This window comes from Rana temporaria, assembly GCF_905171775.1.
Source record: "Rana temporaria chromosome 4 unlocalized genomic scaffold, aRanTem1.1 chr4a, whole genome shotgun sequence".
Lineage (NCBI taxonomy): Eukaryota > Metazoa > Chordata > Amphibia > Anura > Ranidae > Rana > Rana temporaria.
In genome coordinates this window covers 3,485,008-3,501,966 of record NW_024404432.1, presented here as the reverse complement: position 1 = coordinate 3,501,966, position 16,959 = coordinate 3,485,008, and the positions used below count along the sequence as shown (strand labels likewise).

The following is a 16,959-nucleotide window of genomic DNA, read 5'->3' as shown; positions in this document are numbered from 1 at the left end:
ACGCTTATTGCCATTTTTTTTTACCAAAAATATCTAGAATACGTATCGGCCTAAACTGAGGAAATTTTTTTTTTATCTATTTTTGGGGGATATTTATTATAGCAAAAAGTAAAAAACATTGAATTTTTTTCAAATTTGTCGCTCTATTTTTGTTTATAGCGCAAAAAATAAAAACCGCATAGGTGATCAAATACCACCAAAAGAAAGCTCTATTTGTGGGAAAAAAAGGACGCTAATTTTGTTTGGGAGCCACCTCTGACAAGGTCCAGAAGCACTTAAATGACCTGGTGGGGCGGCTCAGGAAGTTACTGGGCATGTGGGCTCGCCAGGGGTATGTGACCAGGTGGGGTGTGGCTCCATCCCATCTGAGCCAGCTCAGGGAATATCAGAGGCAATTGCTGGATATCATCAGCCTGGAGACAGTTGTTGGTGCCGCTTCTCAGGATGACACTGATGATATCCAGCATGGTAAGTTAAAATCACATGTACCATTTTAAAAGTGTGTCTTGATGAGGAAACATGTTGGATTTATTTAAACTTTATGTGCTTGAATTGCAGCCCAAAGTCCTGTGTCATCTTCCCCTGGCAGCCCCTCTGGCCAGCAACAACCCGAAGAGCCGCCCACACAGACTGAACAGGTCTCCCCTGGTAAGTAATCAAATGAGCTCTGCTTTGTTTGCCAAAAATACAACAGTAAGAGGAAACTTTACATTTAACTTTAAAAAATATCTTCACAGCAACACACCAGCAGGAGGAGGAGGCAGCGGCGCCAAGCACCTTCCCACTGCAGCGAACCCAGGAGGAAGATCTAGGTAGGATGTTTTTAATCACTTAAGGACCGCTGCACGACGATATACGTCGGCAGAATGGCACGACAATGTATATGTACGTTGCCCTTTAAGCCCAGCCGTGGGGTCGCGACACGGTCCGAAGCTCCGTGACTGCGGGACCCGCGGACCTGATCGCCGCTGGAGTCCCGCGATCGGTCCCCGGAGCTGAAGAACGGGGAGAGCTGTATGTAAACGCAGCTTCCCCGTTCTTCACTGTGGCGGTGTCCTCGATCATGTGATCCCTTTTATAGGGGGACACAATCGATGATGTCACACCTACAGCCACACCCCCCTACAGTTGTAAACACATATTAGGTCACACATAACCCCTTCAGCGCCCCCTGTGGTTAACTCCCAAACTGCAACTGTCATTTCCACAGTAAACAATGCATTTTTTGCTGTGAAAATGGTCCCAAAAATGTGTCAAAATTGTCCGATGTGTCCGCTATAATGTCGCAGTCACGAAAAAAAATCGCTGATCGCTGCCATTAGTAGTAAAAAAAAAATAATAAAAATGCAATAAAACTATCCCCTATTTTGTAAATGCTATAAATTTTGCGCAAACCAACCGATAAACGCTTATTGCCATTTTTTTTTACCAAAAATATCTAGAATACGTATCGGCCTAAACTGAGGAAATTTTTTTTTTATCTATTTTTGGGGGATATTTATTATAGCAAAAAGTAAAAAACATTGAATTTTTTTCAAATTTGTCGCTCTATTTTTGTTTATAGCGCAAAAAATAAAAACCGCATAGGTGATCAAATACCACCAAAAGAAAGCTCTATTTGTGGGAAAAAAAGGACGCTAATTTTGTTTGGGAGCCACGTCGCACAACCGCACAATTGTCAGTTAAAGCATCGCAGTGCCGATTTGCAAAAAGGGGCCTGGTCCTTTAGCTGCATTTTGGTCCAGGGCTTAAGCTGGCTACATTTGTGACAAACTTATTTCTATGGGAAAAGGACAGGACCAGAAAACAGTGTAGGCATAATTAAACTAAGAAGAACATAGTGGTTTGTGTTAGGCAACAAATGTCCAAATACATCAACCACATAACTGCCAACGCCCCATATGCTTGAAGATGAAAATAAATTTGGTGGGGGGGGGGGGTTAGGTGGGTGCTCATGCTTTATATCCACAATTCAGTGAATAGGGTGTCCTCCATTGCAAAGCAAACACTCACACATATATTGAGGGCAAAGGCCTCTTTACTGGTGGTTTAGGTCTGGTTTACCAGTGCCAACATTTGCATTTGAAGCCTTTGCCAAGCAAGGTCACATTGAAATATTTGTCCACATGATTCACGTAGACAAACTGGGCAAAATGTTTGTTTGTAATGAAAGAATATTTTGGATTTACTTACTTTTGTTTGTTTGAACTGCAGAACCTCAGTTGATTATGGCTGCTGCTGGAGTGGGGGATGATCCTGAATCCAATGTGGGGGTATGTGTAAGTCAGAAAATGTGTGGGGAACATTGAAAGGAGTCCTATGTACTTTTTTTTTTGGTTTTAGGCTTTTGAAGAAAATGCAGCTGCTTCTGCTGAGTTGCCTCCACAGGTGGTAAGTTCAAATATTGAATCTTCTTTGCCACAAGTGTTTACACATAACCTTTATATTTGTTGCTTGCCCACAAATATACCTTGTTAATTGTTCCATCAAGTTGCTTTTATCAAGGGTTGACATCGCCATGGAAACTAAGGGGTTGATTTTCTTAAATGGGATAGTGTCTAATCTGGAGCATCTGGGCATGTTAATCAGTCGTATTCCAAATTCATCTTGTTCCAAACCTTTTGTTTGAAAAACTCGTTATTTTAGCAAAGTTGTTGGAAAAAGTTCTGTTGAAGTCTCCTGTGCCAAGTAACGCAGCCTTGAACATGTTCTATTCTTTGGGCAAATGGCACCCACTTTTACTACTGTTTGTGTGTTCAGCAATGCAAATGATTTGTTTTCTAATTGAATCTTTTTGTTTCTTTTCTTTCCAGCCCACATTGGATGCAGCAGAATCAGCACCCCTGCCACCTGGGCGAAGGCAGCTTTTCGAACTTGGTGAAAGGTTGGCTGCCCAGGCGGATAGATTATGGGAGCAAGGTAGGCCTTCTACACAAATTAATTATGTAGAAAGGACACTGGAGCTCTTACAGCAAGACTTGAGCCAACAAGCTCAGGACCGCCAGCAATTGCAAGAACAATTGCAGCGTAGGGACCAGAATCAGGCTTCACAACTTCTAATGTTGACTATAGCTATTAACAACCAGACTGTAGTCCTCAGGCAAAGTGGTGAAGAGATTCGGGGCTTGCGTTTAGCGGTACAGCAACTAAATGCAACAATCGCCAGACGCTCTCACAGCAGTGGCAGTGAAGAGCAAGGTGTTGTGTTGCTACAAGATGAGCCTGTTTCCAGGCCAGGGACTGAAAGCCAGGGGGTGGCTGATTCTGAATTACCCCCGATGGACCCTCCCTCCCAATTAGATACTCTCCCCACTTCCTCACATGCCCCCACAGACCCAAACACTCAAACACACCATTCTGATCCTTCACATCACATAGCATCTCCCTGTTCCCATAGTTCTACCATACCCCCACCTGACCAGCCTATATCAACTCGCATAGCACCTACCTCCACTCCACTTTTCTCCTTGCCCTCTGCCACACACACCTCCAGACACGCTCAACCTGACCTCTCCCCTTATTCAACTTTCACTACCCCTCTTCCTGAAAGTCCAAATCCCCAAATCCGTTCTCATTTACCAGCCCAAAATGTAATTCCCTCTACTTTACCCCTTTTCAGCCTCCCGATCAACCTTGCCCCCCAAAGTTACACTCACCTCCCTGGTTTCACCTTTTCCCTCTTGCCACAATCCACCTCTGGTACCTTCCCCACCCCTCAGGCACAGCCCCTGTCCAGTAACTTACTCCAGCAGATAGCCATACAACTACCGCAGCAGCAGATGGCCATGCTTCTACAGCAACATCAGGAGCAGATGGCCATGCTCCGGGAACCACGCCAGGAACATTAATGAAGCCCCTGCTTTTTTATATTGTTTTCCGATCTATTTTCTGTTAAAAGTCATCCTTAAATTTACGTTTTGTTTGAATGTTTTTTTCAAATAAATTTTCGATTTGAATAGGAGGCTTCCCTTTGTTTTTTTAAAAAAAATAGATATTTCACTCTGTAAATGAAAGTCCACATACACACTATTCGATTTTCAGAATATAGATATTTATTTCTTTTAACAAACAATATAATATGAGCACAAAGCTTAAAGGGGTTATAAAGGTTTGTTTTGTATTGTCAAAATAGGTTACTTTAACCACTTTAGGACCCCTTCAAGCCGATATATGTCGCCAGAATGGCACGGCTGGGCACATCCACGTACATGTACGTGGCTCTTTAAGCCCAGCCGTGAGGTCGCGCGCGCCGCCGGCGCACTACCGCGACCTGCTCCGAAGCTCCGTGACCACGGCCGCAGGACTCGCGGACCCGATCGCCACTGGAGTCCCGCGATCGGTCCCCGGAGCTGAAGAACGGGGAGAGCTGTATGTAAACACAGCTTCCCTGTTCTTCACTGTGGCGCTGTCATCGATCGTGTGATCCCTTTTATAGGGATACACAATCGATGATGTCACACCTACAGCCACACCCCCCTACAGTTAGAAACACATATTAGGTCATACATAACCACAAGGGGGCGCTGAAGGGGTTAACTCCCAAACTGCAAATGTCATTTTCACAACAAACAATGCATTTTAAATGCATTTTTTGCTGTGAAAATGACAATGGTCCCAAAAATGTGTCAAAATTGTCTGAAGTGTCCGCCATAATGTCGCAGTCATGAAAAAAAAAAAATCGCTGATCGCCGCCATTAGTAGTAAAAAAAATTAATAGACTGCAATAAAACTATCCCATTTTGTAAACGCTATAAATTTTGCGCAAACCAACCGATAAACGCTTATTGCGATTTTTTTGTACCAAAAATAGGTATAAGAATACGTATCGGCCTAAACTGAGGAAAAAAAATGTTTTATATATTTTTGGGGGATATTTATTATAGCAAAAAGTAAAAAATATAGCATTTTTTTTCAAAATTTACGCTTTATTTTTGTTTATAGCGCAAAAAATTAAAACCACAGAGGTGATCAAATACCACCAAAAGAAAGGTCTATTTGTTGCAAAAAAAGGACGCCAATTTTGTTTGGGAGCCACGTCGCACGACCGCGCAATTGTTAAAGCGACGCAGTGCCGAATCGCAAAACCTGGCCGGGTCCTTTAGCTGCCTAAAGGTCCGGGGCTTAAGTGGTTGTTGGTTCACTAACCTTTTCCTTCTATTTCCCTTCTAAAAAAAAAATGTCTTTGTCTGAATTTCTCACTTCCTGTTCCTCCTCAGTAAGGTGTTTAGTAAAGTGTTCTAAATGACTTTCCACCGCTCAGATGATGGTGGAAAGCTTACTGAGGAGGAACAGGAAGTGAGAAATTCAAACAAAGAAAAAAAAATTTGGAAGGAAAAGGTAAGTAAACCAACAATGCATGAGCTTTAAGGAACCTATTTTGAAAATACAAAGCAAACCTTTACAACCCCTTTAAGAGCTTCAATTTGTATGCAATATGGAAGGCCCTTGCACTACAGTACATGTTTGGGGTAAAGATGCATTCCAAAAACAAAAGATTATCAATTGTGTGTATGGGGCCTAAGTCTGCCATTGCTGGAGTGTTCAGGAGGGAAAGATAAGATTGTGCCAGCTAGGCACACATTGAGCAGAATACCATAGTAGCCTAACTGACCCTTTGCCAGTCTTATTAACAAATACAGTTGGAGTTGTTTACAAAAGGTCAATCCTCTTTGCACTACAAGTGCAAACTGCACTTGGAAGTGCAATCGCTGTAGATTCAAGTGGGACATGCAAGGAAATGGCAAGCATTTTAGCTTGCAAATGATTGTATAAGAAATTCAGCAGAGCTTCCCCTCATTTCAGATCTACAGCGACTGCACTTGTAGTGCAAAGTGGATTTCACTTTCATATACCACTGAGGAGTCTTCCCAAACTTGCACACACCAAACCTAACTTTTGTCAATGATTTTTGGCAAACTTGATCCCTGGCAATTTTTAGGAGACAGAAGCACTTTACAATTGTGTTTTTTTTTTTTTTTTACAAAGAATTTTAAAACTAAATATTGTATGAGCTGCAATCCCTTGCAAACATTAACCTTGAAATACAACAACTTTAAGGTAACAGCTGAAGTTAGAAGAGGTGGTTTTCCTATTGCCATCTGCTACACATCCTTCCTTTTCAGGGGCGGACTGACCATTGAGGCACTCGGGCACCATGCCACTAGGGGGCCCCTTTAGAGTTGCCAGGCTCATTAAAACCAAGGACAGTATGTAAAAATCTGTGTTTTTTTTACATCTGTCCCTCATATGTCCAAAACCGACATGCTTTTGATGTGAAAATCCTGAGATTTTATCTGCCCTGCCTCTGTAATGCCTCCTGGCTTGGTGGCCATCTGTAAGCCCAGGGGCCCCATAATCTTCTATTGCCCGGGGGCCCCATGAGTTGTCAGTCCGACCCTGTTCCTTTTGTAACTAATCACCTGAGATAGTTTTTCGCACTGCAGCTGAAATGGTCCGATCTGCCCATCGTGCCTCAAGCTAGCAGACTTGGGCAGGTATGTATGTGTTTTGTACCTGCAGGGTTTCAGAGTGTGTTCAAATTCTAAATATGAAAGGACATATGACCAGATATAGAAAGTTAGGAAAACTATTTGATGAAAAATTTTTTTTATTCCAAAATATAAAATCAAAAACAATCTAGAAAAAAGAAAAAAAGAAAATCATTATTTAAAAAGATAATCTTCGGGCTGATCATCTGGCGGTGGAAGGCCGTGAAGACTCTCCAAATACTTTAGCCTCTCATTGTGCCAGCGGAGAGTTGAGACTATTTTGTCCAGAATCGGGCCTTTAAAAACAAAAAAACAAAAAGGAGTGTTCAATCCCAAGTCCCACTTGTGACAAATAATTTTCATCCTGAATTGTGTCTCAGTGGGTATTTTCGAACAATTGTGAGCTAATAACTTGACACAGCCTTAAACAAACTAGTCACTTAACACATTAATTTAATCTCCAAAGTTGTCTTCATGGAAGTTAGGTCAGTAAATTGCTGACATTCACATGCCAAGTCGAGTAGATCGAAGCTGACCCGAATATAAGCCGAGGCACCTAATTTTCCCACAAAAATCGTGACCAATCTATTATTGCTTGACTACAATCCTAGGGTGTCCATCTGTGTGCCTCACTGTGCCCCTGACTAGACTGATGTTTAACATGGGAGTCTATGGAAGGGGTGCCTGGCTCTGAAAAATGAGTGATCCCCGGCTGCACACTGGTAGAGGAAGAGTAGGGCTACATGTGTGACCATTTTGTGGTCCAGGGGACCTACGGCTGGCTGGTACCAGGAGAGATCAAGCACAAAAAGATGACTAGAGTATGAGCTGAGGGGGGCATTTTCAGCACAGAAAAATGTGCTGGAAATCTCGGCTTATACTCGAGTATATATGTTACTTATTTAGTGTTCACAATAGAAGTGTTTGTACATTTCCTGGCCTCTAAATACATGTTCCACAACAGGTCAGTTTCAATCTAGTAAAAATAGAATCAAGGGACTGCCATAAAAAAAGGCTCTGTGAAAGGTGGACATCAAAGAATAAAGTGGGTGAAGAAATGAATCCTTCTTCGGAATCACATCCAAAAAAATGGAAGATGAACAGTTTGTTCTTTGATGTAAGAAGTTAAGGCAGGTGACCTGACATCTGCAACACCCTAGGAATAGGGCAAGCAAATGTAATCAAGTATGGTGAGTGGACTGTTTGCTTGAAATCAGGTAACCTCCTCCTGAATCTTGAAAAAGTAAATAGGTGTGTGTTTTGAGGCCTAAACATTTAGATATACACACATGACCTAGACAAACGACAGCCCATGTGAAGAAAATAGGATTTTTGTACTCACCGTAAAATCCATTTTTCTGAGTTCATAGACGGACACAGCATCCTTTGACAGTAAGGTTATGCACCTTCCTTCCAGGAGAGTTTTAGGCAGAATTTACAGCACTTAAAGCGTTGACAACCTTTCCTTGGTGCTGCTCCTCCCAGGGGGCGTGGCTCCCTGAGCATAACCCACACCCTGCTCTAGCAGCCCCAGTTCGTAACAAGCAGTACAAACAAAGGAGGGGTGGGTGCTGTGTCCGTCTATGAACTCAGAGAAATGGATTTTACGGTGAGTACAAAAATCCTATTTTCTCTTCCGTTCATAGACGGACACAGCATTCTTTGACAGTAGGGACGTCCCCAAGCAGTGTCAATTTTTTTTCGAGGGGTGGGAAAAAAACAACACAGCAAACCAAGCTTCACCCCAAATAAAAACAAGAGTTACTCAACGGAGGAACTCCACCTTAAACTGCCGCCTGTAACACCCTGCGGCCGAAGGAGGCATCAGAAGATGCACTCACGGAATGGCGTGCACGTGCATGTGAGGACGTGACGTGCCTCGCAGGTGGGGGGATGTGAAGATCTATGGGATCGCTAGCTGAAAGGATGGACCGCGCCGAATGAAGGAAGGAGACGGCAGCCTTCGTACCACGCGCTGCCTGTCGGAAGACCCGCTTGGTGTCGCCGCTGTGGAGATCTTGTGCTGCATGTTGCGGGCTGTGCCGTGCCGCTCCGCGGTGCCGGACACCGGGTCTCACGGGAACAGTCGGAAAGGAATGAGGACAGATAGCCGGCTTGAAGTAGGAAGGGAGACATGCAGCAGCCTTCCGAGCCCACACAGAAGGATACCTTCATCCCTGCTGCCACATGTAAAAAGGTCAGCTCTGTGAAATCCCCCATACAAAGGACAGGGAGGAAGACGGAAGCACGGAGGTAAGGTAGGGGGAGAAGCAAAGGAGGGTCTGAATGCATTGCAAAGTACTGCCAAGAGAAGGTTGTAAAAGGTTTGATATGATCTATCCACTATCTACCACTTAAGAAGTAAAAGAAGGTATGATGCTCTAAGGTGTGATAAAACTGGTTGCAAATATTTATTGACAGACCATAAACTGGTATAAGCGATTGGGACTGTACAAGCCAATAAGCACACAGTATTTGCAATGCTCTGTATGAGGGATTTGTGAAAGAAGGCCCGGATTACGGTTAGGGGGTTTGGGGTTAAAAAAAAAAAAAAATCTTAAATTCAAACTCAAATTTAAACTCCTAGCCCCCCCCCCCGCTTAAGGTACCTGATACAGAGTTACAGAGTATTATAATTGGTCCTTGGGCTTCTGTACTTTGAACTCTCTGAAAATTCATGTGATATCCTTAAAAATCTAGCGATTGGTCCGGTATTTTACTGGTGGGTGCACAGCTACATAAACTCCTGTGGAGAGATTGTGATAGACAACCAAGAGTGAACGGTGATACGATCTGGTGGCGGATTTTCCAGAAAGCCTTGCTCCCTTTTTTGGAATTTTTTTTTTTTTGCTTGACCGCCTTGTCTTTCCTCTCATCACTGGGCCCTGCGTATTTTGCGGGATCGGGGTGAGCGGAGGGAGGGGGGGGAAAGGGGAGGGGGCAAGTATCTCCGACATCAAGCACACAGGAAGGACACAGAGACTTGCTTCTTTACCCCCTGCAACCTACATCTCCTCCCCCCTCAATACGTGGTTTACGACGTGGAGAGTGGGATACGCACCTTGTCCCTGTACGGGCGTATAAGAGTGCAGGTGGTCATAGAAATAGACAGGGTCTGCCCCTGTCTATTTCTATGACCACCTGCACTCTTATACGCCCGTAACAGGAGGTAAAAGCTGGGGAAAAGAATCAGAAGAGGGAGGGGAACAATGTACAGGATGACGAGTAGATCTACAAAAGGTGGACCCCCGAAAACGCCAAGTGACAAAACAGCAACAAGCTCTATTAGATCGTTTATGATTAAAGACGATAGTTCACAAAAAGCAACAAAGCAACAACAAACAAATAAAGACAAGGAAAAAAAAACAGAGAATAAGAAACCTCAGAGTGGAGATTCAAGAGAAATATCAATGGAATCAAGGGAAGGGACCACTGAGAGTGACTCAGAAAACAGCAGGATGGATGAACAACGGTCAGCCACACAGACCCCATCTAAGGGAGAAATGGAAGAGATGCTGCTGAGATTGGAGAATGTGATTGAGGGGGAAATACAGACCTTACGGACAGATCTCGGACATCTCCTCTCCAGAATAGAGTCAGTAGAAGAGAGAACAGAGAAGCAAGAACTAGAATCTAATACTCTAAAGGAGAAAATTGAACAGATACAACTTCAACAGAGGCATATCATGTACAGACTGGAGGACCAGGAAAATAGAAATCGGAGACAGAACTTGAGGATAAGATCCATACCAGAGGAGAAGGGAGCTCAAGATAATAATACAGAAAATATTCAATCCTTTACTGGAAAGAGCACCAGAAGAACCAATTGGGATAGAAAGAGTGCATAGAGTAGGAAACCCTAAAAGAACCGAGACAGACCGTACTAGAGATGTTATAGTAAGGTTCCAGCTCTACGAAGATAAAGATAGGATATGGAAGAAACTGAGGGGAGCTCCACCGTTAGTGTTCAAAGGACTAGAACTCCAGATCTTCGCCGACCTTGCCCCTGACACCCTGGCAAGGCGACGGCTTTTAAAACCACTTCTAAACCAGCTGGTTACCCAGAAAATTAAGTATAATTGGGGATTCCCCGCATGCTTAATAGCAACAAAAGAAGGGAGGTCTGCAACATTAAGATTCCCTGAAGACCTTAAAGACTATTGTAATAGATTGGAAATTCAGACCCCTGACCTGTCTGGTTGGGTGTAGAGTTCGGGAAGGAGCATAAGTGAAAGTTGAAGGAGGAATGAAAAGAAAGGGAAAGGAAAGAAAAAGAAAGAGAAGGGTGGTCCGTGCCCTTCCTAGAAGGGCGAGATCGACCCCTCCCCTTCCCCTCGAGTAAACGAGGGGGGGAGGCAATCCCAGATCCCACCTGGTGAGATCTGAACCAGGACATGGTAGCTGGTTCGGAGGTCATTAGGTGGCCAAAAGGGGGGGAGGGTATAGAGGGCAGGTTATGGGAGGGGGGAGGAGGGAGGAGTGGGGGGGCAGGGGGAGAGGGTGGAGGGGAAGGGAGGAGAGGGCTCTTTCTCACCAAACTAGCCAATAGGAAAAAATCCAAGGAAAATAAGATGTCAGACCCAGGGATGAAGGCAAGGAAGAGGGAAGATGCCAGTAGTTAAATGTTTATCATATAACGTAAAAGGCCTCAACAGTCCGGTTAAGAGGCATACGATTCTAAAGGAATTTAAAAGATATAGAACAGATATAGCCTTCCTACAAGAGACTCACCTCACAATAGAATCCAACATTAGGTTATATTCCCAAGATTATCCAACTTGGTATTATGGAGACACCATTTCTAAAAGAGCCAGAGGAGTGGCGATAGGAATAGCTAAGGGGACACGCTTCAAATTAATTGACAGACCCAGAAGGGAGATTCCTCTTCCTAAGGCCTCGTACAGACGAGGGGACAGACCGCTGAAACCGGTCCGCCGGACCGTTTTCAGCAAACATGTCCCCTCGGAGATTTCTGTCTGATGGTTGTACACACCATCAGACAGAAATCTGTGCGGACAGACAGCTCGGTGACGTGTGCGCACCGTCGCCGCTGGAAGGTAATGCTTCCACGCATGCGTCGAAGTGCTTCCACGCATGCGTCGAAGTGATTCGACGCATGCGAGGGATGGCGGCCGGTCGGACATGTACGGTGAGTCTGTACAGACGACCGAACATGTCCGACGGACAGGATTCCAGCGGACATGTTTCTTAGCATGCTAAGAAACATTTGTCCGCTGCAAAACGGTCGGCTGGACAAATGTCCGCTGGAAACCTGTCCGGTCGGCCGTACAGGCGACCGAACATGTCTGCTGAAACTGGCCTAAGAGGGAAAATAGAAGAAATGAAATATACCCTAGTGAACATATATGCTCTGAATGATCGTCCGACAAATTATTTTGCAGAGATATTGGGAAAGCTAAAAGATTTTGGGTCAGGAAGAGTGATCCTAGGAGGGGATTTAAATTTTTGTATGGACCCAAAAATCGATAAGACATCACAGACACAGGGAATTAAGAACACACAGTTAAGAAAGATAAAAAAAACAGCTTACATAGAAGCCAATTGATCGATGTTTGGAGAATCTTAAATCCTGGACATAGAGACTATACATTTTATTCACCGGTACATGGAAGTTATTCACGGATCGACTATTTCTTCGTGGATCATAGTATCTTGGAAGCGGTGGTCGAAACGAGAATTGAAGCAATTACATTATCCGACCATGCTCCAATTAGCATATCCCTGAAAATCGTAGGAAATCAGAAGCCAAGTCAGATCTGGAGACTCAATGAGGAGCTGTTGACAGAGGAAATCAGCCTAACAAGGGTGAAAAAAGATCTAGAAGAGTATTTCAGGATAAACGATACAGAGGGAATATCAACAGCAATATTATGGGATGCACACAAAGCTGTGATTAGAGGGACTCTAATATCAGAAGGAGCAAGAAGGAAAAAAGTTGTAAAAAGGGAAGAATTAATAACGGAGATATTCGAACTAGAACAAAAGCATAAAAAAAAATTAAAAAATCGGGAAAGAAACGAGAACTATACCAGGACTTAGTGAATGAACTAAATGAACTTAAAGAACTTATGAACCAGGAAACGAGAAGGGAGTTCAACCTCATCGCAAAGGAAAGATATATATGGGGAAATAAAACAAACAAACATCTAGCCAGGATGGTACAGAAAAAGAAATCAAGGAATTATATATATAAGATTAAAAACGAGAAAGGGAAGGAGGCACACACAACAAAAGATATTGCTGAAACCTTTAGAGTTTATTATGAAAAGTTATATGCGGTAGAACAGACAAATCGATCAGAGGAGGAGAAAAAAGATAAGATATTAGAATTCCTAAAGGAAGCCGGATTGACAAGAATAAATCAAAACGACATGTTGATGATGGACAGGCCAATTACAGAAGAAGAAATCAAAATAGCACTGACAGGCTGCGCGTCGGGCAAAAGCCCAGGACCAGATGGATTTACAGCCTTGTATTATAAAAAATGCAAGGAGATCCTCCTCCCAATACTCTGCAAATATTTTAATGGTCTAGGAAAAGACTATAGTCTAAGTAGAGAAGCATTAGAGGCAACTATTACAGTTATTCCCAAGGAAGGTAAAGATATTTAAAGATGCTCTGGCTACAGACCAATATCTTTGTTGAACGCAGATATAAAACTATTTGCAAAGGTACTGGCAGAAAGAGTTAAACAGGAGATGGGAAAACTGATCCACCCAGATCAGACAGGATTTATCCAAGGAAGAGAGGGAAGAGACAATGGAGTCAGAGCTCTTCTGATCCTCCAAAAAATAAAAGAAAACGGGTCCCCAGGTCTACTCCTGTCGATAGATGCGGAAAAAACAATTCGACAGGGTAGACTGGGGACTCATGATACAAACCTTGGAAAAAATGGGTTTCGGACAGAGGATGCTGGATTGGATCAGGGCCCTCTACTGATTCCCAATGGCTAAGATAAAAATAAACGGCAGCCTTTCAGAATCTTTTACAATGAAGAATGGAACAAGGCAGGGATGTCCCTTATCCCCTCTTATGTTTGTATTGTCTATTGAACCTCTGCTGGCTAGGATCCGTAAAAGTCCGGACATCAAAGGAGTCAAAATAGAAGAGGAGGAGCATAAGTTATCAGCATTCGCAGATGACGTTCTCTTCTATTTGGTGAATCCTAAAACATCAATCCCCAGGCTACTGAATTTATTTAAGCAATATGGGGAAATTTCAAACTTCAAATTAAATGTCACCAAAACGGAAATACTGAATGTAAACATCAATAGGACAGATGAAAGACTATTAAGAACAGCCTTTCAATTCCCATGGGTGAGGGAACTTAAATATTTAGGGATTCGCCTTGCAAACACAATCAAAAAGATCTACGGGATTAACTATATACCTCTATTGGACGAAATAAAGGCGGAAATAAAAAGGGTAAAAAATAGACCCATTTCATGGATAGGACGAATTAATTTCTGCAAAATGGTTCTTCTGCCTAAAATTGTATACAAATTTCAGATGATCCCTATAGCTTTGCCAAAATCTCTGCTTAACATGCTTAAAAAATTGGTCATGAATTACATATGGAGTAATAAGAAACATAGAATCTCCTTACAGACTTTGAAACAACCAAAAAATAAGGGGGGACTCGCAGTGCCAGACATAAAAAAATACTACTAAGCGGTCGTAATATCAAGGGTGGTGGAGTGGGCCAGGGTCAACAAAGAAAAAAGGTGGGTTAGTTTGGAGAATGCACTATCAAAGGTGAGGCTAGAAACTATAATTTGGAATCCCCCTCAATATAGAGAATTAAGCACGAAAACACATGTGATAACAAAAAATGCACTTAAAATATGGGACACAGTTTATAAAACAAATGGAGAAGGAATTTAATTCACCCTTTATAGCGCTGAAAAATAATGATTACTTTGCACCAGGGAAAAGTCAATTTGTCCAAAAATTACCATCCCCACTGAGATCAGGTGAACAGCTAACAGATATAGAAAAATTATGCTCGGCGGAGAGCTCTAAAGGAACCATCTCAAAGCTGTACAGGATCTTATTGGAGAGTGACGAGCAGGTGATACCCCCATTTATTGAAAAATGGAAAGGGAATTTAGAGCACAGCACGATAGGATCAAAATTATTATATTATGTATCGCCAGATGGTATATAACTTTGAATAAACTAAGCAAATTCAAAGATGGTCAATCAGGACATTGTTGGAACTATGGTGGGAGTGCCCCAAAATAAAGAAATATTGGGAGAAGATTCTGGAATTTGTAGAAGAGATCACAAAAAAATAAATAAAGAAGGACCCATGGACCACCCTTTTCCACGGAGGAGAAGAAGGGATAAAAAAAAAAAAAAAGAATCCCTGGTGCCGCACTTATTAAACGCGGCCAAGAGGCTAATACCTAGAAAATGGCAAGAGATAGAATGCCCCATGATATGGGAATGGATCGACGCTGTTGAAGAGACATATATGATGGAAGAACTAAGGGAAGGTATAGAGGGGAATAATATGAGTCAAAATAAGAAATGGGATGATTGGAGGGCATTTAAGAGGTCATGGAGCTACGCTGAAAACCTAAGGGTTGACATCTAAGAGTCCGGAGGAAAATTATAGATAAAAGGGGCTATATAAAAGGTGAGAGGGAAGACCGAGGAGGGGGTGGAGGGAACGGCAATAAAATGGGAAGAAACAGGATAGTCTATTTTGTACTCTTTTATATTAAATATACAAAATTTCTATTACAATAAACTACCAAAAAAATAATAATAATAAAAGAGTTAAAAGAGATAAAATCCCACCTTTACTAATGATGCAAAACCAAAATAGAGACGCTAATGGGCTGGCAAAAGAAGCTGAGCGCTCTAAGGAAACTCTACTAGGCGGAGCCTGAAGTAAAGGTTAATAAAAAAAAAAAGAAGATGCACTCACACCCACCTTGTAAAACTTTGAAAAAGTGTGGAGCGACGACCAGGTTGCTGCCTTACACACCTGTAACACAGAGGCTTGATGTCGGAAAGCCCAAGAGGCCCTGGTCGAATGCGCCGTGACCCGAAAAGGAGACGCCCGCCCCTTCAGGGCATAGGCCTGAAGCACAACCTGTCGGATCCACCTGGAAATGGTGGCCGACGAGGCTGCCAGGCCCTTTCTGGGACCAGACACCGACACAAACAGTGAGTCCAACTTCTGGAACTGAGCCGTCGCCGATAAGTAAACTCGAAGGGCCCGAACAACATCCAGAGAATGTAAAACGACCTCCTTTGGGTTCTTCGGCTGAGGACATAAGGATGGAAGAACAATGTCCTCATTAATGTGAAAGGCCGAAACGACCTTTGGAAGAAAAGAGGGCTGCGGACGCAGCACCGCCTTATCCTGATGGATGACCAAGTAGGGGGCCTTGCAGGACAAGGCCGCCAGTTCAGACACTCGTCTGATAGAGGCATTAGCTACCAGAAAAACCACCTTCTGTGACAGAGTCAACAAAGGGATCTTCCGAATGTCCTCAAAAGGGAGCTCGCTGAAGCACCAAGAGGACCAAATTCAAGTCCCATGAGGGCAGTGGCGCACCAGAGGGGCCACATGGTGGACCCCCTGCACAAACGTGCGAACCAAGGAGTGCAACGCCAAAGGTCGCTGAAAGTAAACAGCCAGAGCAGAAATCTGACTCTTAATCGTGCTCAAGGCGAGAGCCTGATCCACTCCCCGCTGTAGAAACAGCAGAATCCTGGACACCACGTATGTACGAGGGTGCCACTTCATCTCCTCACACATAGAGATGTATGCTTTCCACGTACGATGGTAAATCCTTCGTGAAGTAGACTTCCGCGCGCGCAGCATTGTAGAGATCACCGAGCCCGACAGGCCCCGGTCCTTCAGTACCTGGCTCTCAACAGCCACGCCGTTAATGCCAGCCACTGTAAAGCAGGATGGAAGATCGGACCCTGTGACAGAAGATCTTCTCTCAGGGGAAGACGCCAGGGGGCATCTGCCACCAGACGCACCATGGCCGCGTACCAAAGAGCGGCGCGGCCAGTCTGGGGCGATCAGGAGCTTCAGAGGAGGGAAAGCGTAAATCAGTCGATAGTGACCCCAGGGAGCCACCAACGCTTCTGACGCGTCCGCCTACGAGTCTCTTGACCTGGCCACGAAACGTGGCACCTTCCAGTTGAGGCGGGACGCTAGAAGGTCCACGTCTGGAGTGCCCCATTTTCAGCACAGACCCTGAAACACCTCCGGGTGGAGAGACCACTCCCCTTGATCCAGAGTTGTGCGACTTGGGAAGTTGGCTTGCCAATTCTGAACTCCCGTAATATACACGGCCGACCGAGCCGGAACGGACCTCTCAGCCCACCAAAGGATGTGCGCGACCTCCGTCGCTGCAGCTGAGCTCCTTGTGCCTCCCTGATGATTGACGTACGCCACGGCCGTGGCTTTGTCGGACTGGAT

General features: G+C 43.9%; 1 protein-coding gene across 1 annotated transcript; it reads left to right on the top strand.

Annotated features, from left to right (window-relative positions):
* Positions 1–262: 262 nt before the first annotated feature.
* LOC120921721 (mediator of RNA polymerase II transcription subunit 15-like) lies at positions 263–3,908 on the top strand. Its single transcript, XM_040334260.1, has 6 exons — positions 263–468; positions 559–648; positions 738–812; positions 2,215–2,273; positions 2,344–2,391; positions 2,814–3,908. Exons 1-6 carry the CDS (start codon positions 315–317, stop codon positions 3,846–3,848), a joined length of 1,461 nt encoding a protein of 486 aa, XP_040190194.1. The 5' UTR covers positions 263–314; the 3' UTR covers positions 3,849–3,908.
* Positions 3,909–16,959: the final 13,051 nt, after the last annotated feature.